This window comes from Artemia franciscana, chromosome 8 (assembly GCF_032884065.1).
Source record: "Artemia franciscana chromosome 8, ASM3288406v1, whole genome shotgun sequence".
Lineage (NCBI taxonomy): Eukaryota > Metazoa > Arthropoda > Branchiopoda > Anostraca > Artemiidae > Artemia > Artemia franciscana.
Window position 1 is genome coordinate 46376962 of NC_088870.1, and position 25915 is coordinate 46402876.

Below are 25915 nucleotides of genomic sequence, written 5' to 3' on the forward strand. Positions count from 1 at the left end.
GACCGGGACACAGGGACACAGGGACACATCATTAGAATAATGAGGTATAGATCTGAATACGGATTGTTTTTCCCATGGACAGTTATATGTTGCATGTTCAAGAGTCAGTAAACCTGACAATCTATTTATATGCACAGACAATGGGACAGCAAAGAATGTTGTATATTCGCATGTTTTACGTAGTTAAAAACATATATTTATATCTATCTCTATTCACAGGTGGGACACAGGGACACAACTATAATGGCGCGTAACTAATATGGCGCGTAACGACTTACGCGCGCGGGGGGGCTTGGGGGGGCGCGAAGCGCCCCACCAATTAGGTGTTGGGGTGGCGCGAAGCGCCACCCCAACAGCTAGTATATATATAAAAATAAGTTGTCTGTCTGTCTGTGTGTCAGGTGACGTCATGTTTCTGTGTCGACTGACGAAATTACGAAATTACATTGGGACACAAATGACGACCAGGACACCGGCACATAGGGAATATAAATGACGACCGGGACACTCAAAGAGAAAGCGACTGGGACACAAGGAATGTTCAATTAGCAATCACCATCAACAAAACACCGTCAACAAACCATCACTAATGACGACCGGGACACAGGGAGTATAAATGACGACCAGGACATAAGTAAAAAAAAAACTAAAAAAAAGGGTAAAAACTACAAAAAAACTAAAAAGAAAAAAACAAACTAAAAACTAATAAAAAAACTAAAAAAGCTAAAAAACTAAAAAAACTAAAAAATAAAAAAACTAAAAAAAGGAAACAAAAAGAAAAATAAAGGAGAAAAACAAAACTAAAAAAATAAAAATAAAAAAAAACTAAAAAGAAAAAAGAAAAAAAAACTAAAAAAATGTAAAAACCAAAAAAAAACTAAAAAGAAAAAAAGGGGAAAAATACAAAAATTTATTTCATCATTTACCATTTCAAAAACGAATGTATATACAGACTGGGACATCGGAATACAAATGACGACCGGGACACAGGGAATATAAATGACGACCGGGACACAGGGAATATAAATGACGACCGGGACACAGGGACACAACTACAACGGGGACGCCGGGGGGCACAGGGGGATATATAAATGACGATGGGGACACAGAGAATGTTCGATTAGTAATCACCATCAACAAAGCTCAAGGGCAATCATTAGAATCATGAGGTATAACTAAAAAAAAGGCAGAAAACTAAAACCTAAAAAAAATACCAATTCAAAATCGAATGTATATACAGACTGGGACACCGGGACACGAATGACGACCGGGAAACCGGGACACAAGGAATATCAATGACGCCCGGGACCCTCAAAGAGAATTCACAGACTGGGACACCGGGACATAAATGACGACCGGAACACATGGAATATAAATGACGACCGGGACACCGGGGGGCACACGGGGATATATAAATGACGACGGCGACACAGGGAATCGTCGATTAGCAATCACCATCAACAAAGCTCAAGGGCAATCATTAGAATCATGAGGTATAGATCTGAATACGGATTGTTTTCCCATGGACCATTATATGTTGCATGTTCAAGAGTCGGTAAACCTGACTATCTATTTATATGCACAGACAATGGGACAGCAAAGAATGTTGTATATTCGCAAGTTTTACGTACTTAAAAACATATATATATATATATATATATATCTATCTATATTCACAGGTGGGACATAGGGACACAACTACAATGGCGCGTAACTAATATGGCGCGTAATGACTTACGCGCGCGGGGGGGCTTGGGGGGGGGGCGCGAAGCGCCCCCACCAACTAGGTGTTGGGGTGGCGCGAAGCGCCACCCCAACAGCTAGTATATATATATAAATAAGTTGTATGTCTGTTTACTGACGTCATGTTTGTGTGTCGACTGATGTCATGTTTGTCGACTGACGTCATTATGAGGATTGAGCATTATTCCGTCATGAAGTTTTTTGTCGACTGACGAAATTACAGACCGGGACACAAAGGACTACCGGGAAACAGGGAATATAAATGACGAACGGGAGACTCAAAGAGAAATTACAGACTGGGACACCGGGACACAAATAACGACCGGGACACAGGGAATATAAATGACGACCGGGACACAGGGACACAACTACAACGGGGGCACAGGGGGGATATATAAATGACCACCGGGACACAGGGAATGTTCAATTAGCAATCACCATCAACAAAGCTCAAGGGCACATTCGATTAGCATTTGCAATCACCATCAACAAAGCTCAAGGTCATTCATTAGAAAAATGTGGTATAGATCTTAATACTGATTGTTTTCCCATGGACAATTGTACGTTGCATGTTCTAGGGTCGGTAGACCCCTGCAGACGAAATGAATGCTTGCCTGAAAAATTCTAATTTATGGGCACACGTAAAAACATTAAAATTAACTACAAATATGCGTGTCCGATTGCAAAACGATGACTGGTCAAACATTTTCAGATTAATTGCTGGCAATTGGAAACGGAAAGCTCCCAGTAGACTCAATTTCAGGACGTATACAACTACCTGCTGAATTCTGTAATTTAGTGACGTCCAAAAATGAATTGATTGAAAAAGTATTTCGAATATTCTAAACAATTTAAAAATAATAAATGGCTAAGTGAAAGAGCGATTCTTGCACCCAAAAATATAGACGTCCACGAAATCAACAATTTTGTTTTGACCAAGATTCGAGACCAGGCAGTCCTTTACAAGTCAGTCGAAACAGTTTTGGAACCAAATGAGGCGGTTAATTATCCATCTGAATTTTTAAATTCCGTGGATCTTTCAGGGTTTCCACCACACGTGCTACAACTAAAAATAGGCGTACCAATAATACTGTTAAGAAATATCAACCCACCAAAGCTTTGCAATGGCACGCGACTTGCCGTAAAAAAACAATGGAAACGTAATAGAGGCCACAATTTTGACAGGGCCTTTTGAGGGTGAGGCTGTTCTTATTCCTCGCATTCCCATGATTCCAACGGATCTGCCTTTTCAATTTAAAAGATTGCAATTCCCAATTCGATTAGGATTTGCAATCACCATCAACAAAGCTCAAGGTCAATCATTAGAAAAATGTGGTATAGATATTAATACTAATTGTTTTTCCCATGGACAATTGTACGTTGCATGTTCGAGTGTCGGTAAACCTGACAATCTATTTATATACAGCGACAATTGGACAGCGAAGAATGTTGTATATTCGCAAGTTTTACGCAGTTAATGTGTATTGTATCTATCTATCTATCTATCTATCTATATAAAAACGAGTTGTGTGTATGCATGTTTGTTTGTTTGTTAAAAGAGCGTTTTCATATGACGTCATTATAAGTACATAAGGGTTTGTATATGCACAGACAATGGGAAAGCCAAGAATGTTGTATAATCGCAAGTTTTACGTAGTTCAAAACACATGTATAAATCTAACTATATTCATAGGTGGTACACAGGGACACAACTATAATGGCGCGTAACTAATATGGCGCGTAACGACTTACGCGCGCGGGGGGGGGGGGCTTGGTGGGGGCGAAAAATAAGTTGTCTGTCTGTCGGGTGACGTCGTGTTTGTCCGCATATGACGTCTGAATTATTTCATCATAAACCAATTCAAAAACGAATTTTTTCTAATGCAATCTGTTCTACTAGAATTGGATTATTATACTAGAATTTTGGGACGATAACAGGTATTTTCTATTTAATTGTGAAAAGTGCAATCCAAAGAAAAATTTGTCTCAACTATTTTTAGCACAGAGAAAACCAAACCTCGATTTGCTTCGTATAAGACTAACCATCAATATTACATCTTTTTCAGGGCCGAATGGTAACGGAAATGGGAATGGCCAGACTGAAGCATCTGCTGGTCGTGGAACAACCAGAGGAAGGTACTCTCGATTTGAGGGAGGAGACCGTCAGGTACTCCTCGTCACAAAACCAAAAGATACAAAAAAACAAGGTAAATCTTGTATTTAATTGGCTTTGCGAGGCAATAGTTGTTTTTGGCTCCCGTAGTTTTTCTTGAGTTTCCAATCTAGCTTTTGTGTTTTATTCACTATTTCCTCCTTTCAGACACACTTGTTGAAAGTACATAAAATAGCTACTCTGATAAATAAAAACCAAACATTTTAAGGCTATGTAAAATATTTTGCATCAGTTTTAATATCTTAAGTCTTTTTATTGTGGGGTAGATAGTTGGCTCTGGGTATTGACAAAGAAAGATTGTTTTGTCAATAAGATGTTTCTAGCTTGTAAACTTACCAAACATTGACGTATTGCGCAAATGTTAGTTTTGGGTTTTGCACTCACTTGCTGGGGCTGAGGAGAGGCTCACGGCCTGTTTTCTTCGTTTCGTCCTAAACCTAACTTGTAAGTCCTGCCCACGGATCATTTCTAATCCTTAGATTTACCGATGTGTATTTACCTCATGTAAGTTAAGAGTAGGTTGGCAGTGAGGAATGAAATATGTCAGTGCCTCTGCTTGAAAGTGGCTAGTTCACCTGTAATAATTATGTCAGATTTAGCTTACATCATGGTAACTCACGGGAAAGGAAGGGAAAAAAGGGTTTTCTCCTCATTTTCAAAATCCCTCTTTTAACCTAGAGATGTTCTTGTAAACCCTAGGACCTAGTTATCCTACAGAAGTGTATAAAAGCTTAAGTGTATAAGAACTGTTCTGTTAAAAATTGCTGGTGTGTTTCCTAAAACTTGAATATGACATTTTTAAGCTTGGAAGATGATTGCCAAGTTGCTCTCGGAGGTAGGATCTTGACATTAATCTCAGGAAATAAAAATTTCAGTTGTAACTTATAGGCGGGATAATGACTAGTGTGGAATATACCTAGTAATGCTGCTAGGGATGTGCTGAGCACAAAGAATAGCCAATTAATGAAAATTGGTATCACTATCATTTTGATACCATTAGTATAATTTGTAAAATGAGCTTAATTGATGTGGGGAAATTACATTTATTCCGTGAGTCGTCGCATTGTCAGTGACCAGAAAACGTATACCATGAGGTACAAAATAATTTTTAATTTGTAGACTATGCCATGTTTTATATAGTACCAAACTGAAACCTATTACTCAACTAAAGTCTGAAATTCTAAGAAGATTTGTTAATGATGGAATAAAGGTCTATTTTCACCTAAACTTAGTCCTTTTTTTACATGCATGTATAATTATGTACTAGTTACATAATTACATAATCTAATGTCTTAATAAATTACATTCATAATTATGTAATAGTGGGATAGGTCCAAGATCGTCTACCTTCCCATTTCCAGATAGTCACAGATAGCTCTGATACTATGTTGAATTGCTGATGGCGAAGCAGCTTTTTGATTGTTACATTTTTTTTTATTCGAGACGCTCTGAACTTAAGGTGGTACGTCATTCTGTTGCTGTTTCTTCGGCGATTTTTCAAAATTATTTGACATTTATGTTGCATCTGAAAAACGTGGCTACTGTTACGTTTTGCAACGTTTTATTTTATGTATGTAGGCCTACTGCATTGTTTATGTCACTGGTTAATACAACTTGCAGCATCGGTTTCAATAGCCTCAAATGAATTCACTCACTGAGGCAGAGTTTGATATTACTTTGATATATTAAAGGATCTAAACTTGTCTTTAGAAAAAACAACAACTCATCAGCCAATTTTTGACGTATTCTCGATCTAAAAACCCTATAAGCCAAATTTCCAGTGTTTATTTTAGTAGGTGGATTATATCTGGATTTCGATTGAAAACGATTTTCATTTTTTTTTCTTTATATGTATAAAACCGTCTAAGAAGAAAAACAATAACATACGTAACTACCCCAGTGAAATTAAACCCTAAAAATAGAGCCCACCCCTTGTAAATATACCGCTAGTGTAATTTACAGACAGAGTTAGGTTTGGATATGTTGATTAATAGCATATCATCTCCCTATGCTATCATTGACGTACCTTTGGGGAAGGTAGGGCTACCCAGTGTGTCCCACTTCCCTGAAATTTTGTCTGTCTCGTATAAAAGTTACAAAAATATATCTGTGCTTTTTAAAATACATGTTTAAAGGAATGTGGTTTCTGTAACCTTCCCCCGCCCTCCCCCAACTTTTTTTTATAAATTAGTTGAAATATAAAACTAAGATGAAGGGATGTTCAAAGGTATCCTTGAAATCGAGATTTTGAATATCTTGGCTTTTAGAAAATTGGATTTCAGTGCTACTACTAACAATTTTGACGTCTCCCAATGCTCACTCCTATATAAAATCCCAAGATTTGGAAAGATACTAAGAAATAAGCTTAATATACTTTCTAGGATAATAAAAGATAAACATTCTTTCCCCAAAATCCCAAGTTTAGGACTAAAATTGCATTACACTCGAGAAATTTTCAAGTACTTATGGCCACGGGGATATATTTGTTTCTTATCCAATTCATTACTCAAAGATGTCACTGAAATTGTAGGGAATGTATCGTTTGGTATTGTAACCACACCCCCTGCAAAACGCTGCCAATGTCTTTGAGTTTGCGAAAGAAAAGCCTTTATTTGGTATTACAGGGTGTTTTATTACATTACACAGGCGTCATCGTAGGACTGGTACATTTTCTTTATCAAACCCCTACCCCTACTTCGCTCGATTTTTTTTTCAGTCGGACTTTTCTTATTTACGTTACTTATTGTATTATGGTGAATTTTTTATCTTGTGTGGTTTTTGAAGTATTTTATTTGTCTTTTTGGTGATTTATGTTTTATCTCTTTAGTGAATTTTTGTCTTATAGGGGAGTTTGGCCAGCCAATTGACTTGGCGGCGAATTTTTTCAAGATTATTAAAAAACCTGATTGGACGTTGCGACAATACAGGGTCGATTTCGATCCTATTCAGGACTCAAAGAGGCTCATGTCAGGCCTCATGAGTAGTGTCAGCAAAGATCTCGGACCCTACATTTTTGATGGAACCGTCCTATTTTGCGTCAAAGACATCGGGGATGAGTTGGTTCTCTCAACAAGTAGGTTTTTCTTTCCTTTGTATTTTAGCCTAGTTATTTTAGTGTGATTTGATTAATAATCAAAATTCGTGTTAATCAGCTATTAGAATTTGTCATGATTTAGAACCCTTTTTGAGAGAAAAAAATGTCAAATGAATTTTCTTGGGAGGGGAGGCGGCTTTATGATTTACTTATTTTTGAATATTAGTGGGTTGACATTCGGAATATTTAAAAGCGAATCTATTCTGTTTCATTTTCTTTATCTGATTTTATTCAAGAAACAGATACGTAATGGTAATTATAAATATTGGCCAGACGCCTCAGCAGATTCAATTCTTGAAAAATTAAAGGAATTACTTGCAAATTAATTTACAAGTAAATTTAGTCAATTTAATAATCTGATTAAATAACTTGATCTAATCAAAGTTCTCGACTAAAAGTGAAATGACAAAATTGAATTAAAAGCAGAAGTTAAATGAGAAAGTAATCTGATCCTGCCTTTGGTATCAAAACTTTTTCCATTGAACTATTCTTTGTCGTTGGACGTTACCCTTGCTGATTTTTCCTTAAGGTAAATAATAACATTATTTATTTACATTTATTTTAAATTGTATTTGCAATGCACATAAATAAATCGATGAAAACACTATAACTCTATGATCAGACTCACTATAACATCTATTCAGGGGCATAAATGACGTATTGGAATGAAAACGGATCTGAGAGAAAAGTTTTTGATAGGGAAAATTATCAACGCCATCTTGCGTTTGGGGATTTTTTTCTTTCATTTTTTAGTCTAATAATTACGCAACATTAGTTTTATTAGTGTAATTGGCAAATCAGTTATAATCACAACATATTTTATCTACAGGCTAAAAACCCGGATTGGAACCCGATTTCATCGATTACGTTCAAATTGTTGTTTGCTAGAACCGCCCTCACGCGCAGTCGCGTAGTGGGCTAAAATTTCTGTGCCAGTAGGCATCTGAATGTAATATTTTTATAGTACAAGGAGAAACATTCAGTGGCAACAAGGTATTGGACACATTCTATATGCATTTAGCGTTTGATATACTATAAGGAGTTCAAAGGTTTAATTGTTTAGATTTTTAAAGTTAGGAAAGGAGGGAGTAGTTAAATTCTTGTTTGTAGGGAAACTAAATTTGTCGGGAATGGTTTTAGGAAGAAATGAGGTTAAACTAAATATTTGATATAGTGATGTCAACTGCTCAAAAGTCAATTAGTTCAAAATTTAAATTCACTGTAATTTCATTTTCATTTTTTTAATGTTGTAATAAGTATGTAAGAAAATATTTGTAATAAAGCGCCATTTTCAGTAAAGCGCCAATGACGCTGTACGTTTTGGCCTTTAATGTTAGGGAAGGAGGCAGTACCCATACTCTTCTTTGAATTGATTTTTGTTCGTTTCAATCTTGATTCGCATATTTAATTAAAGCTTGATTCGTTTTAGGGCTTATTTATATATTAATGTTAGTGGATATTGTATGTTTGTTTGCTATCGTTGTTAATTTAGTTTCCGTTCGTTTTTGTATTTATGTATGATACAATAGTAAAATATTTTATTCGTTTTAAGCTTGATTTGCATATTCAGCTGTAACATGAACTTTTATATTATTGCACCAAAATAATAAAAACGATAGCAATGCGAAACCGGCAGAACGGAACGACAAGGACAGTGCAAGAAGAGATAAGAAAACTAGAAACAACATTTTTTAAAAGAAGTAAAACCAAAAACAATTGACCGTCCTCCCCCTCCAGCACAAAAAAAGCAAACTAGATGTATATATTCCAACCCCATCCAGGTAATAAGAGTCTAACTTAATATGGGTTAGATTTAATTACTTTTAGTGTTATCGAGCAATTCTACAAACTCCCCTTCTCTTCTTCACTTGATTAGTTGCAATTCCTTTTTTCTTGTTTTTAGACGTTTCTGTTCTTTTCTGGTTTTTATCGGCACTGAACATGGCTCGCTTGACGTATCTGAAGACATTACTGGTCTTTTTTTTTTATATCTTTGCTTGTCTTTTTTCTGTGGCCAGCGTTTTTCACCTGAGACCGTCCGCAAGGAAGTTTCTGGGTGGTATTTTCAGTTAGAATGGAATTTTCCTGGAGGTGGAAGGGGGTATTTTTATGTGAAAAGTGGGGTTTTTCCATGGCTGAATGAATTTTTCATGGAGGAGAGTCAAATTCCCCAGTATTATTTTAGATTGATTAGAAACTAAATTTAAAAAAAAAACATTTTTTTTTTTTAATTTGAAGTAAGGAGCAACATCAAAAATTTAAATGGACATAAGTTATTACGTATGCTTAAATATATTTTAGTATATAGCATACTTACATAGTATACGTATAATTTAGTATACATGTACTCTTAATTAATCGTAAGTTTATTTGAATCTTAAAGAATCTTAAATCTTCAAGATTGACTCATGAAACAGAATGGCCGTTTAATAAGAATAATAAGCTTTTTTTTTAAAAAACATCCTATCATAAGTTATAAAAAGGTGTTAATGGGTGCAGAGTGGGGACAGGGGATGGTGCCTGAAACCAACTTGAGGGAGCTGGATTTTACGAAATGATCTGATTTACAATCAGAAATTAAAATTTAGAAAATAAGTTATATTAACTGGAAGTACAGAAAAACATTCAAAGACAAATAATTAGTCCATATATGAGTGGGGCCTCATCCTTCTAAATCTTTTGATCGGTAAAATGTAAATTGTAATGTAAGTTGCAAATTGTAAAACGTTATGTAGATTGATGAAAAAAATGTATAGTAACGACAACAGTTAAACAGTTTGTGGTAACGAACTGTTGGTAAGGAGCGAGTCGGCTCAATAGTAACCAAAACTCTAAAAAACAGATTTTTACTATCAATAGATACATCAAGAAAATCAAATTATTATGCTGGTTTAAGATATATAAGATTAAAAAAGTTTAGTATTATCCAACAAAAGTTACTGGCTTGAGAAAATTTACCCGATTTTTGAAATAGGGGGGGGGAGTACCACCTAAAATTCAAGGAATCTTAATAAAACTCACCATCAGATTCAGCGCACCAGAGGACTACTGTAGAAGTTTCAAGTTCCTACCTGTAAAAACGTGTAATTTTGCTATTTTTGCCAGCAGACAGATCAAGGATGCGTGTTTTTTTTTTTTTTTTTTTTTTTTTTTTTTTTTTTTTTTTTTTTTTTTTTTTTTTGCATTCTTCCCAAGGGTTGTCGTATTGAAATAATTGTGCTTAACGATCGGAAAAGGGTTTTCAGAAACTGTTGAATACTAAACTTGAAAGTAAAATTTGATAAGGTAGAAGATAGATGGAATAATTCTTTCAGTGCGTTTACTGAAACACGAGGGCCATTTAATTAGAATACGAAGCTTTTTTAAATTTGCTAACAGCTTTAACGGTAAAGAACGAGGTAATAAGGGGCGAGCAACCCTTCATATAAGGAATAAATCTCCCAAAATTAATATAAAAATTTTATTTTAATTTCTCATGTACGGTGCGCAAAATTCGAACCTGTATTGGTTGACAATCGTTCAGAAACTACGTCAAAAAACATTTTTTTTTTTTTTACTGAAAGTAAAGAGCGACATTAAAACTTAAAAAGAACAGAAATTATTCTGCATATAAATGGGGCTTTCCCCTCCTCAACGCCTCATTCCTTACGCTAAAGTTTTCATTGTTTTAAAAAGTAGAGTATGGACAAAGAGTCAAACTATAGTTTAATGGGTGAGGCGTTGAGGAGAAAACAGCCCTTTTCATATTCGGGTTAATTTATGTTCATTTTAAGTTATAGAGTTGTTCCTTATTTTCAGTTACATAAAAGTTTTGTTTTAATTAAAAAAGAAAACCCCATTGCTTATTGTTTAAGCATAGCATTTATTATTGGGAAGTAAACAAGCATTTTTCGGGGAGGCGAATTTTCTCTGGGGGAATTTTCGTTGGTGGGATGTGTGGGATACCCTCTCTTGAATACTTTATATCCTAATCCTTTACGAACAAGTTAAACACAATGTTCATTTAATTAGAATAAGAAGCTTTTTGAAAATTATAAATAACGTTAGCTTGAAGAGCGAGGAAGCCTACTATGGAGGGGGTGTCCTCCTCATGGCTCTAGTCGTCTACCCCACTCTCTCTCTCTCTAACAAAAAATGCCCCCCTCCGTTGAAAATAACACCCAAAGAAAGTACCCCTTCCACAGAAAATACCCTCCCCCCTCCTGTGGAAAATAGGGCTTTTCAGATTTTTGTGTTTTGTTATTTTTTATTTTCTGTCGGGGGAAGAAATGTTGATGCTTTTGCGGTTTCTTCTTTAGCTTCTTTCAGCTTAGCGCGAGACAAAACAAAGACAAGTGACAGAATTGATGGAAAATATATAATTTGGGCTATATATTTGCATATAAGGGGAGGGGTAAAGTATTTGGACACTTTGAAGTCAGAAAACAATTCTTGCTTCATAATATGCAGAATAATTGCATAACATGTATGATCCATACTCTCATCCATGCATTCACACATCAGGCAAAAGTGAGGACCAGCTGGCCCTCTTCTCCCTAAATACACCCTTCTTACCCTAAGTGGTAAAATATATTTTGTTCATTTTTTTCTTACAGAAAGATCATTTGATGATCAAGTTGTGCGAGTAACGCTGAAGAAAGTTGGCGAAGTGATGCCACAAGACCATAATTTTATGCAGATTTTGAACATTTTGGTTCGAAGAGTTATGGCGAAGATGAATCTAGTGTTGATTGGTAAGCATTCCCCTTGTTTCTTTATTAAGGAAATAATTTCTGAGAGTATTTTTGAAATATGAAAATGAATTGGAATAATAAGAAGGAAGAAATTTGGAAAAATGTGCTTAACCATAATATTTCCGGTTAGTTACAAAGATTCTAAGGGGCTGTAGGGGGCTGTTTATTATTTTTTTTTTTTAATGCAAGAAATTAGTTTTGATGTTCCAACCCTTTTAAATACAGCTACATGATTACTCTTCTTCAGTGATTCGTTGCAATTAATTGTAATTTTCTGTTTTAAAATATGAGGTAAGACATTGAGGTAGTGAAGTGGCCTAGAGTGAAATATTTCAATGGAATTTTATAAAGAATCATTTGTGCCCAAACTTATTCAATAATAAATGTATTTTGATATCACGTAAAGTAGTCGAGCGTTCTGAATTGAACTTTCAGGAATGAGGCCAAATCCTAAATTATGCCACACTAAGGTCTATTGAAGTGTCTACTTAAGCTATCTTCTCCCCCAAAGAGTGTTGAATTTTTATTAAACTGACGGTATATTTAAGAAAGAAACTTATAGAAATCAATCTACGTGCTAAATGAAACCACAATAAAAGGGTTATGGGGATCATAACTTGGCTTTCTTCGTAGTTGTAATATTACTAAGAGCTTTGAAACTGTGTATCAAATTACAAGATATAAAAATGAAAAACAAATATGGCTTTTATTTAAGTTTCTACTTCTTGTGAAAGAGTAAAAATAGGAGTTTGAAAACACCTACCTGGCGGATAACTTAGTCTTTGAATTTAAATCTGAAATTTTCATGATCCTAATTACTTCCCGGGATAGTGCAGTCCCTCGTCTAGAAATTCACTTTTATCGACTTGTATATAGAATTAAACCTTACTGTGTAATATTTTTTCATGATATAAAGTATATAATGACATTAGGCGTTACTAAACTATAAGATCAAATTTGTGTAAAATTAAATATCTAAAAATGTAGATTAAATATGTTCATATATAACTCCACCTGGAGGTCTGGGGTGGACTTCCAGGAGGTGTTTGCCGAGAGACTGGATCATGTCGTGGGGGGATTTCTGGTGGGAATATGTCTAGCACCAAATGGAACTCTGAATCACTCTTACTGATTCTTGTGTAATTCAAATGGAATATGAGGCCTCATTTATAATCTTGTAAGGTTTAATTGTTCAGCCTCGATGTATGTAAATATTTCTCTGTGAATTGGATTGGACAATTTTTACCTGTCTCTGTAAATGCAAAATCAAGTGTCTTTCTGTCCTTCGATTCTCTTTTCACTATATTTTCACTAATATACTTAAGGTAAAAAGAAAGAACAATTACGGAAAATTATTTTGGGATAATGTAGACGACCAATGGCTCTAGAAATTTAAAAATTATTAAGTAAAAATAAAAAAAATTCACAGAACAAACGACTGCAACGAAAACTTGTTTTTATGTCAACAAGCGCCCAAGGACCAAAGATCCAAGCGGCCAACTCAAACAAATGAAGCAAGCACAGGGTAACAATTGAAATAGTTGGCTATATTTGGGACCAAAGGTCTAAGACCCTCACCAGTACAAAATACTCAGACACAGAGAAGGAACAACTTATTAAGAGTTGAGTCTTCGGTGAATTAACGAGGAGAGATAGGAATTAATAACTGCTAGAGCCACACACAATTTAGCGTCTTGTGACTGCATTAAAAGAGAGGATATAGTATAATTGATATCATTAATATGCAATATCATAGGATAAAAGCTGAAATATCTTGTATTCACCATTCAATAACTTGTTGCTGCTTCACTTTGCTATTTATTCACAATTTTAATAATTTATTTCTTCTTACTAATTTTCTTTTTCAGGCCGTAATTTTTTCGACAATAATATGCAAGTTGTCGCTCAGATTCCTCAGCATCGTATAGAGGTATGGCCGGGGTATGTTACTTCGGTTCGAAACTATGAACATGATCTTTTAATGAACTGCGAAATTACTCACAAGGTTCTTCGAACCGATACGGCATATGACCTTCTGAAGAAAGCCAGGGACCAGAGTGGGGGCAGAAATATGAAGTAAGTTTTCAGTGTTAATTATTAGGATACTACTACTAAGTATTCTGGTCTGGCACGAAATTTTTTGAAATGCTTAACTTCCCCATGGTTTCTTGGGATTTCTTGCAAAAGTAGGACATTTATTAAGAATCTAGATACATTTGTGAAGCCTTTTTTCGGGGGATTTTACAGCATGCAATTATCCGGTCAAGTCACTGCCCAATTACTAACCCATTTTCTGTCAACTTTTTACCCTTTTAGAAGTAATTAGCAATTGTACTGTTATTTTTTTTTTTTGTAAGGAGAGTTTGCTTTCCACAGCAAAATAGAATTATTCTTGATAGTATGGCGTTTATCCCCCCTTTTCAGGATAAAGTACGGCTTTTAATGGATCAATTTTGGAAACTATCATTTTTCATTAAAATCTACGCTTTTGCAATAGAAGAACTACCCCCACAGCACCTATATTGCACTGTTAACCCTAAAATTTCCCTTTCGGTGGGATATAATAAATTAATCACTGGTTCTAAATCGCTATGAACATAACTTGAGCCTAAAACGTACTTTTGAGTCTTCAGTCTTTTTCCCCCCATCCGCTACAATACTACAGATTAAAGTTAGTCTGTATTTTCCGATATGCGTGCTTTTTGCATTGCTAAATTAAAAAAGTGTTACTTTATATGTGCTGTTTCGAAGGTTTTGGCCCCCCCGAAAAAAAAATTCCTGCGTACGTGCCTGACTCTGGTCTTACTACCCACCTCTAGTATAGTGCTACTCTGGATGCTACTACTACTAACTCACTACATCATCAAGCCGCCTTAGGTCAACTCAGCTACGCATACCCCTCTATCCCAATCAGGACCGACTTATTTTTTGTTTGGCCCGAGATGGCTGGCTTACAAGGACGATCTTTTGCAACCTTCTATACTCCATTTGTTGAATGGATGGAAATCTTAACTCTTAACATTTCCCCCCTTGTAATTCTGATTGGCCCTTTTTTTGTTGTTGTTCTTTTTTTTTACCCGTACTCAACCAATTTATGAGTGGGAGAAATATTGTTTAGTTTTGGGGAGAAATATATATATTTTTTCTTTTATTTTTACTACCTCTGTACGAACTGGAGAATTTTCTTTTTCAGGGGAGGGGGGTTCAAACCCGGCAACTTCTGCTGCCTCTTCCTGGGTCCATTAAATTATGAATCTGCTTGTTCAACTGACAAAAAAATAAATACCAGCGTGACAATTATATTTCAGAGGTATATTAATATTTTGACATTAATAATATTAATATTATAATTTATTAGTAATATATAGTATTAAATCATTTTAAATATGAAGATTAAAATCTTATGTTAAAAATGGTTTCAAAAATGTGAAAAATTTATTCAAAAAATACTTCTGAATGTACAAAAAATATAATAAATTTTAATTGATTAATTTTAATGTTTAGAATATTAATATCTTACGTTTAAAATATTAGCATTTTTTGCAAGTCTCCAGTTCTTGACGAAGAGGAGTTAGCACTTAATGGGCCAGACAGTCAGGAAAGAATTACCTTTCGAAAATTTATGAGCTGTAGGAATGTATCGAAGAATTTCATATGCAAAAATTATGAGAATCATTATATTCAATGTTGATTGACAAATGGTATATGTCAATAAACAAAAATGTCTATAGAAATTTTGTTATCGCCTGATCAGGTGCTGATATATTTTTAAAGGGGCAAGGAGCAGAAATCGACACAAATCCAAAAGCAGTGCCAAATCTGCCAACAAATTTGAAAATCTGCCAACAAATTTCACAAAGCCATGAAAATTGCCAAGTTGCATTGCAACCACTTTACCAAACATTTTCCAGAGTGGCATCTGATATTTTGGCAATGACAATTGAAAAAAGATATGGTAACCCTTATGGTCTACGTCAATTGGCAAAAAATTTGGTAAATTATAGGTAAGATGAATATCAAGAAATTCGATATTATGAAATGCTCCTAGATCAACTAGCAGGCTGTCTAAAATTCTTTCCGACTTTTTCTTGTTTTTTATATAATTTTAATTCTATTTTTTACCAAATTCTGATTTAACGTTATAAAGTATAATTAATTAATATTATACCAATTTTATGTAAACTAATATAATTTAGTTTGCAAAAACGGACATTTTAATTTCTATTTGATTCATTTGATTGAAATTGTAGTTTTTGGATAATTTAATTGGTGTTCAAAATAAATTCGTATTTTTATTTTTTGAAGTAAAATTCTTTTTTTTTAACTGGACGAATCTAGTTTCATTTGTCATCTTGTAATTCAACATACTAAGGCCATAGAAACCTTTTCCGTCAGTACCAAATCCAAACGGCGACAAGTGTCTGGAATATTGTACATAATTTGAATAGACCTCCCCTGGCTGAACATAACCTACTTAATCTTTTTCAATGAAACTCTGAAGATGAATAATGGAGTTATGGATATTGTGACGGACAAGCTTCTAGACACCTTTAGAACTTTGAAGTCTAGACCTCTAGACCCTTTGAGACCCCTAGAACTTTGAAGTCTTACTCTGAGTTTGAGTCAAATGAATCCCTAAGCCTTTTAAAAGCATGCTAAAAATGTCCAATTTTTGCTCATTTTGACTTGGGTCCATAAATATTTGGCAACCGTGGGCTCATCGAACCTCAAACATATTTATCTCACCTCTTCTTACACAATTAATAGCAATATAGGGCCTCATATTGGTGACATAATGTGATCAAGGCAGTATCTAGGGTTCTTGTTCTGAGGAGGGGGGGGGGGTATACAAATAAAATTTGTAAATGCATAAAAAATTTAATTTCGTATTTTCTTATTTTTTACAAATTTGACAAACATTAGGGGGAAGGTGACAAATGCACTTCCCCCTCCCTGTTTTCGGCCATTATTGTGATACGTCGTTGGTATATATTCCTATGCTTAGTTGCAACTAGTCTGAACTCGCCATTTCGCATGTACTTCACTCATTAGTTCCTAAAAACCCAAAATACCCGAAAGACTGTAAAAGAAAGAAAACTTCCTGTATGTGTACCCCTTTTCATGTTTATAATCTAGCTACATTTCATTCCCCAAAGGGAAGCTGAGGTGAAAGAGGTTGAATGTTATAAACAATCGTTCTTTTTATTTGTATTTAGAATAAAGCTTCGGCACACCCTGTGGTGGTGTACTACTTTATAGAAGAGCAGAAATGATTTGGAGTTGGTTAAAATTTTGCTCTGCTCGAGTTAAAGTTATGTTGCCCGTATTCGTGTTCGTAAAATTCGTTGCCCGTATTCGTATTTTAATGTGATAATTTTTATTTACAGGGAACTGGCGTTAAAAGAGCTGCTTGGCCAGGTCGTAATGACCAAGTACAATAACAACACATATAGGATTGACGATATTGATTTTTCAAGCAACCCGGCTAATTTCACATTTGAATTAGGCCGAGAGAAAAAGAAGGTAAGTCTTCCAAGCCCACTCACAGTGATATTTCAATAATGTCTACTTTTGAGCGAATCAGACTTATGGCGTTTTCTAATTGGTTAAAATTAGTAAAATCTCAGTATTAGTAAATTCTTATTGTGTCTGGACTTCGGTGGTTTTGTAATGATAATATTTGTTTTGAAATCTATTAAGCAATATCCAAAAATGTTTTGATAATATAATACAAATGTTGGTCGAAACAGAAATATGAAGACAAAAAATTAGAATTTTTTTTTTTTTATTTCATTAAATTAACTTCTAAATTGTTTTTTTAATTTAATTAACTTTTTTAAATTAATAATTTTAATTTTGTAGCAGTTTAAATAGGAGTTTGTAAAGTTAATATTTGAGTTAAATTTATAGAGGCGAGGGTTTGCTTTGGTGACTTTGAAGTTAAGCCATTTGAGAAGCAGATTATCTGAATAATGCTTAACTAAACTAAAAGAGACTAAACTGAAACTTCACTTTCTTCAATAAACTGAAAATGTATAAACTGATGCTTGACTCAACTGAAAGCTGTTGACGCCTGAAAAATATGACATTATCACTTGATGTGCAAGATAGTCATAATTTTGATTATGTATTGGTGTAAAGATGCACTCTAAATATTACTTACACTTAAAAAAGATTATTTACTAAATTATTCGGTTGATATTTTATTTAAAAAAAAAGTTTTTATAGCATATTTTCATATTTTTGATATAATCTTTTAAGGGATATGGTAAAAAATAATTGTTTTTTCATCTGTAAAGTTTCCTTCAAATCTATACATTACGAATACGTTTTATTTTTATTTTCCATGACATTGTTTTTTTCTTATTATTTATGATAGATTTCTTTCTTAATAAGTTTTTAATATTCGTTTGTTGTTTTTGCATTTGACATAAGAAGCGAATTTGGCTCTATTAGAACTTGTATTAGCTTGTATCGTCGCGTGTCGTTTTTCTTTTTAAAAAAAATGTCAAATTTTTAAAGTTCTCTGTCACCAAACTTTTTGACACCAACTAAGAGAAATATGACTATTTAACTAAAGACTAAGTGTGTTTTCAGGGATAGTTTCAAAAATAGTATTTTTTTGTTCTTTTTTTGTTTTGTTTTTTATATTCTCACGTCTCTTTAATCTACCTTTAATGTGAACAGCCATTAATTTCTGTCTTATCGATTCCTTTCATTTTTTTAGTAGCCTCCATAGGTCTCATCTTGAGACTTATTCATTCCCGTCTAGAGGCAATTTCTGAAAGTTTGCTATATACTTTGGTTTTAGGTATAAACTATTTTTAAGGCCTTTCTTTAAATCTAATTCACCAACTTCTGTTATATATATATATATATATATTTTTCGCAATCCTTTTTTTTTCATGATCCTCACTTTATTTTAACACACTTTTTTAAATCATGTTAGCCAGTTTTTATTATGTCTATCTCAATTTTCGTCGCTATTCCTTCATTTCCATGATCACCAACTTCATTTAAATGTTATTCTCCAGCTTCTATAATGTCTATCTTCATGTTTTTAGCTATTCTTTCTTTATTATTATCCTTTGAGGCAGTACCACCTGGATTAGATCTTCTTTGATTATTAGCTAATTCCGGATAAAGCCTCTTATAGAGGTTATCTTATAATATTCGGTTATGAATATGGGGAACTGCAAACCTTTTGTTAAAGAGTTTCATATCATGACATGTGGATTGAGTGTTGTAAAATAAACATCTTTCTTATTTTTGCCTATTTCCGCCATAGGTGACGTTTGTAATGCAAAGGGGACTGTGGCATGACCTGTTGTTTTACCTGAATAGGTATCTAGATCTTTTATTTCAAATTAAATGAAATATCCTCTCCTGGTAGTCAAAAACAAATGGTCCAAAACAATCGCTACTTGAAAATAAAATGAATTGTGTGAGAAACATTTGTTCGTAGGCTTTATATGAAAAAAAAAATCGTTTTCAATCTTTTTTTTCTAGTTAATGGTTTGCGCTTAATTAGATTGCAATCATGGTTTCAGGTTTAATGGTTCCAGCAACCATTAAAAAGCAAGAATTTTCAACATCTCGACATTATATTTTCTTTGCCAAAAACTTTAACAGAGAAATTATTGCACCAAGTATGAGATCAGAGTTAAGGCTTATTGTTAATTTAAAAAAAAAATTTCTTTCATGAAAATTATTGACTGCTAAACTAGTAGTAAATATTCTGAATATCTGCAGATGTTGGGGAAGGGAAATCTTAGATTCGTCCAAAGAATCCTGTACCCTTGGAAGATAAATAAATAGTTTCTCCTTGAATTTATATTAAAAGCATATATATTTGATTTCACAAGCCGCACTAGGTATAAACTGCAGCTACAATATAGGTATAAACCGTTTTTGTCTAAAATATAGATGGCTCTTATGCAGATGATTTAAATCTAAATTAATTGGTAGTACAAAGTGCAAATATAATGATAGTTCCTAGAAGCTCAGTCTATTCTATTACGCAAAATAATCAGCGCTGCAAAATTTACACCAGAAGGTTGAGAGTAGACAACCTCGGTCATGATTAAAGAAGTCTGTTTGAGTTACCTCAGTCTGAAGGAATGAGATAAACAGGAGTATTTTGGCTCTTCAAGCCCCACAGAACGGCACCGTCTTTAGGATGGTATAAGTTTGAATTGCATTGCTTATATTCAAGGTAGTTTTTATGGCGCATGTAGCTGTTTAGTTTTCCTTGGAGGGTGTAGCTGTCTTTATGGGATTCAGAAGATTGTTGATGTCTGAATTTTTACAAAATTGTCAAAATTATAATTCTTGCTTATTTATTTGCACCGTTCATTCAGCAAGACAACGAATATGGCTGCTGCCCTAAGCATTTCATTATCCTAAAAATTAATTGAACACGGATGTATCGAGTGGTTTGAAAATTCCAATTGCTAATTAAACAACTGATCTTGTGGGTTTATTAAAAAAAAATAACGTAAATTATTTTATAAGCATTATTTTTGCTATTTTATTATACTTTTATTACCTGCGTTATTATTACTATTATTTTGAGTATTGTATTATTATTTTTTTTTACCTTATTTAAATTTGAGTTGCCAAATTAAGCAATGACTATATCCAAATGTTAACTATGTAATTTATCTCTCGGGTTTGTAAAACAAAAAAAAAAACGTTATTTATTTATATGTATATATATATACAATTATTTCTATATTTCTATTAATTATTTCGTTAATTTTTTCAGGTAACATTGGCTGAATATTATAAAGATAAATATCAGATCACTATACGGGATCTAAACCAGCCACTATTAGTGTCAAACCCAAAGAAGACGGATCTCCGTCGTGGGCAGCGAGATCCTGCAAGGTTAATACCAGAATTAAGCTTCCTAACAGGACTCACTGACGAAATGAGGGCCAATTTTGGTCTAATGAAAGATGTCGGGAACTTCACTCGAGTTACGCCTCAACGAAGGTTTGAATCTATGATGAAATTCTCTCAGCGCTTCAGGTCTATATGCCAGGCTAACGCTGAATTTGAACCTTGGGGCTTGAAGCTAGCTGATGTCCCGATTCAATTCAAGGTAATTTATTATCTAATTGATAGCAAATACGTTGAGATAAGTTGAAACTCTTTTCGTTTCATTACCACATTTTGTAGTCAGAATCATATATCATACATTTGGTAGTCAGGAAAATGTTAATTAAAACCCTCTGTAAGAAAGGTGATAATCGTTAATATGCTAATTATAGAGGCATTAACTCGGTTTCAGTTGAAGGAAAATTACTTAGTATGATGATAATTATTAGACTTTGAGAGGGGGGGGGATCCTTTGAACTGGGAATCCACTGACGAATCTTCAAGTTCTTTTTCGACTTCAATAAAAAATTTGTAATTGCCATTTTGTTTTGGTAAAACAATATTGTCTGAATATTTTTAGAAATAATCCCAAGAAACCTGGTTACAACACTAAGGAAGCAATTGCAAAAAAAAAAAAACGTTCCCCAAAATCGTCCGATCAAAACTATGAGAAAGCCATTTAGCCAAAAAAATGATTTAATTTGCAAATTTCGTTTTAATTATTCCTCTGCGGAGAGCCAAAATCAAAACATGTATTAATTCTAAAACGTTCAGAAATAAAAAAAAAACTAGTTTTTTTTTACTGAAAGTAAGGAGCGACATAAAAACTTAAAACGAATAGAAATTACTCTGTATATGAAAGGGACTATTTCCTCTTTAACCTCTGGTGACTGTTCGCCCCGCTCTTTACGCTAAAGTGTTTTACTGTCTTAAAAAGTAGAGTTGAGAGAAAGAGTCAAACTTTAGCGGATGGAGCGGGGTGTTTAGGAGGGAACAGCCCCTTTCATATACGGAGTAATTTCTGTTCGTTTTAGTTTTAATGTCGCTCCTTACTTTCAGTTAAAAAAAACTTTTTTTTATTTAAGTAACTTGTTATGCTTAGCTGACAGGAATATGACGTTGGACACAGATTTGGACTTTGAGAAAATATAAATAAAAGCTGACTTATCCAGATAAGGCCTTTTAAAAACTGAGTCGTAAAACAAAAAGCTAGCTCATAACAAAACTGAGTCAAGGGTGAGTCACGGTGGCTGAATAAATAAAGGATTTATATTTATTATATAAAATAGTCGACATTTCTTTACGTAGCAAAATATTTTTTATCGATTTTTGTTATACCCCTAATGCCAGTGTTTCACATATACTCGTAATTTACGGGTGAGCAAAAATAATTTTACTAAGATTTTATGAGTTGCTTTTCGTCAATTAAGATAAAATTGTTAAATCATAGTGTATAGTTAAAATGTGGATTCAATTTGCTACAAATTAAAAGTTATCATATACAGAGTCTGAGCTGGAGGTGCATCCGTTATTTTTTGGAAAGGTGATATTTATATTGTCGTGCTTGAAAAGGCTGGATGTGACCTTTATCTATGACATATTCATAATGATACTAAGTTTATAAAATTCTTGTAATTTACAAAGGATCAAAAATTAATTTTTTAATTAATAAAGCTTTTAATTTTAAAGCTGAATGATAATGAGGTCTAATTTAATAAAAAAAACAAAAACAAATTGTGTTAGAAAATATTTTAGCTTAAGGCGTAAATTTGTCTTTGTCCCCATAACTGCTAATTTGTAAAACTGCTAATTTGCTAATTGCTAATTTGTAAAACTGAGTCGTTTCTTGAATATTTTTGTATAAAATAGGTTATTTCCTAAAATTGGAAATATTTTATGGAAATGTATTGCATAAAATAAATCTAATTATTTACATAAACATAATATATAATATATTGTCACATACATATATTTTTTAAATTGAAAATATATTTATGACAAGTATTTAAAACAGTTTTTTTATATAAAATGAAACGGAATAACTCAAGAAGCTGCGTTCGGAAAAAAAAAATCATAAAAAAATTCTCATTTTGTATTTATTATCCAAGATCTTTCGAGATGTCTCAACACTGGAGCTCCTTTGACATAACGTTTCGACACATTTTCAATAATTTTAAGTTCACATTTCTTTCTTAAAACTGAGAAATAGCAAGAATGGAACATCTATTTCAGAGTTGTTGAGGTGTTTGAAGTCTTAAGTTCTGAAATTGAAATCAAAGTCATCTAGTGTGCGCCATTCAATGTTTTTTTTTTTCTTCTAATTATTCTAGGGCCGGACGCTGGGAGCAGAGAAAATTGTTTTAGGTGGTGAGACGTGTGACTACGCCCTACATGAAGCAGACTGGTCCCGTGGAATGCGCAATAAAAAATTTATCAGTGCCCCAGTTCTGAACAAGTGGTTGGTCATCTATCCACGAAACGTGGAGGGTGAAGTACGGGAATTTGTGTCAAGTAAGTGTAAATCTATTCTAGACGGTTGGACGGACTTTTGATCTGAGATTTGATGTTGATTAAAAGGCTTGACAATTTTTTTTGAACATTTGCGTTGCAGTTTATTTATAGAAACAAGGTCAAATTAGCCCGTCCGAATTTAAATTTTTAAGAAAAACTAACCAATGGAAATGTCTTCTACGCTGAACAACTTCATTAACTCAGAGCTAATACTAAACATAGTCACTCTAGTGAACTAAAAGTGATGTTTCCAGTTAGAGACTCTACAAGATCTGCCCACCTCCCCCAAGGTTGGACCAAATAACAACCTTATGAAAAAAAATGTTGGCCTAAATGTTCTTAACTATTTATTTGACACCTCCCACAAAAAAAAAGCAATGTGTTACCTTGTCTGGGGTGGAAATGTAATGCACCATGTATTTTGAGGATTAGGAGGGAATAAAAATGTAGTAGCCCCTTAAATATAGAAAACAAGGTACCAGAAAACAAGGCACAAAAAATTAACAGGTTTTGTTCAAAATACAGACAAATCTGTTTTTAACAATATTAATGCTACAGGGGTGCCTAGGGGGAAGACGGAAAAACGGATATTCTGGACATGCTAGGACGATGAAAATTGGTAGGCGTGTCAGGGAACTGCAAAAATTGACTTGATAAAGTCGTTGTCCCCGATTCGACCATCTGGGGGACTGAAGGGAGTGAAAAAATTAGAAAAATCGAGGTATTTTTAACTTACGAGTGGGTGATCGTATCTTAATGAATTTTAAAATGTAGAAGGACCTCGTGACTCGGAGCTCTTATTTTAAATCCTGACTGGCATTATGTCTCTAATTTTCCTTTTAAAACAATCTATTGATTCTTAGAATTTTGCTTGAGCTCTTGGCTCTTCCGACCTCGTCACAAGTGCCATATGAGCTCTTAGATCTTGTTATTTTATTTCTTGTTGCCCTGCGTAGTGTCTTTATTCATAGAAATCTAGGAAGGAGTTGATTTGATGGGAAGCTAAAAGTCCTAGCACCCTTTCTACGCTTCAAAATGATAAGGGAATATCCTGTTTCCATCCTGTCCCCAGGCACCGCTGTAGCATTAATATTGATAAAAACAGATTTGTCTGTATTTTGAACAAAACCTGTTCATTTTTTTTTTTTATCAGAATGATTATTTTCTTTTTTTAACTCGGCATATAGCGCTCATTGAATTAGTCCAAGCAATATCTTTATAAAAAGAAAAAAGGTCAGTTTCTCCCGACTTCCTAGTTCTTTTCTTGTTTGATATTTCCCGATTTATTCCGCTGTTTTCCAAGCTATTTGATGTTTAACGAACGTTTCTCAAGTACAAAAAACGCTTCGAACATTGACTATTCCTCATGTTGAAAAAAAAAACATTCTTTTAGCCAAACGGTTTTGCCTATGATCTCCAATTCATTTTTATATTCTAGATTTAGGAAGATTGTAACTTTCCATTCAGTAAGAAAACATAATTTATGGAACGGAGAATCAGAGTTGAGTTCTGAAAGCCAATTTTCTGATCCGATCTTGTATTTTTCAAAATTTTGCTATAGTGCTGAAGAAGGGAGGTGTTTGTCCACCTTTTTAGTCTATTTTTTTGTTTTTATTGAATAGTCTTTTTACTATTTTTTTTGCTTTTCGTCTAATATTCGCTTTTTATGGCACTTGGTATTAACCAAGTGACATATAGCAATCGCCAATTCTGTCGGTCTGTCGGTCCCGGTTTTGCTACTTTAGGCACTTCCAGGTAAGCTAGGACGATGAAATTTGGCAGGCGTATCAGGGACGGGACCAGCTTAAATTAGAAATTGTCGTTTTCCCAATTTGACCATCTAGGGGTGGGGGGGGGGGGCCGGTTAATTCGTAATCAATCGAAAAAATGAAGTATTTTTAACTTATGAATGGGTGATGGGATCTTAATGAAATTTGATGTTTGGAATGATATTGTGTTTCAGAGCTCTTATTTTAAATCCCGACCGGATCTGATGACATTGGGGGGAGTTGGAGGGGGGAAACCTAAAATCTCGGAAAACACTTAGAGTGGAGGGATCGGGATGAAACTTGATCGAGAAAACATGCACAAGTCCCAGATACATGATTGACATAATCGGAACGGATCCGCTCTCTTTGGGGTAGTTGGGGGGGGGGGGGTAATTCTGAAAAATTAGAAAAAATGAGGTATTTTTAACTTACGAACGGGTGATCGGATCTCAATGAAATTTGATGTGTAGAAGGATATCGTGTCTTAGAGCTCTTATTTTAAAGTTTGACCGGATCTGGGGAAAATGGGGGGGAGTTGGGAGGGGGAAACCTAAAACTTGGAAAACACTTAGGATCGGGATGAAACTTGGTGGGAAAAATAAACACAAGTGCTAGATACATGATTGACATAAACGGATGGATCCGCTCTCTTTGGGATAGTTGGGGGGGGGGGGGGGTATTTCTGAAAAATTAGAAAAAATGAGGCATTTTTAACTTAGGAACAGGTGATCGGATCTCAATGAAATTCGATATTTAGAAGGATATCGTGGCTCAGAGCTCTTATTTTAAACCCGACCAGAAAAACACTTGAAAAACACTTAGAGTGGAGGGATCGGGATGAAACTTGGTGGAAAAATAATCACGAGTCCTAGGTACATGATTGGCATAACCGGAACGGATCCGCTCTCTTCGGGGTAGTCGGGGGAGGGATAATTCTGAAAAATTAGAAAAAATGAGGTAATTTTACTTACGAATGGGTTATCGGACCTCAATGAAATTTGATACTTAG

At 34.2% G+C, this 25915-nt stretch overlaps 1 protein-coding gene across 1 annotated transcript in view; it reads left to right on the forward strand.

Moving 5' to 3' along the window:
- The window catches only part of LOC136030494 (piwi-like protein Siwi), a 71944-nt gene that overhangs the window by 18610 nt on the left and 27419 nt on the right, over positions 1-25915 (forward strand). Inside the window, exons 3-9 of the mRNA XM_065709517.1 lie at positions 3810-3950; positions 6762-6989; positions 11606-11743; positions 13612-13819; positions 17131-17266; positions 20511-20849; positions 22957-23137. Of these exons, the coding sequence (XP_065565589.1) occupies positions 3810-3950; positions 6762-6989; positions 11606-11743; positions 13612-13819; positions 17131-17266; positions 20511-20849; positions 22957-23137 (1371 nt within the window). The remainder of the gene's footprint in view (positions 1-3809; positions 3951-6761; positions 6990-11605; positions 11744-13611; positions 13820-17130; positions 17267-20510; positions 20850-22956; positions 23138-25915) is intronic.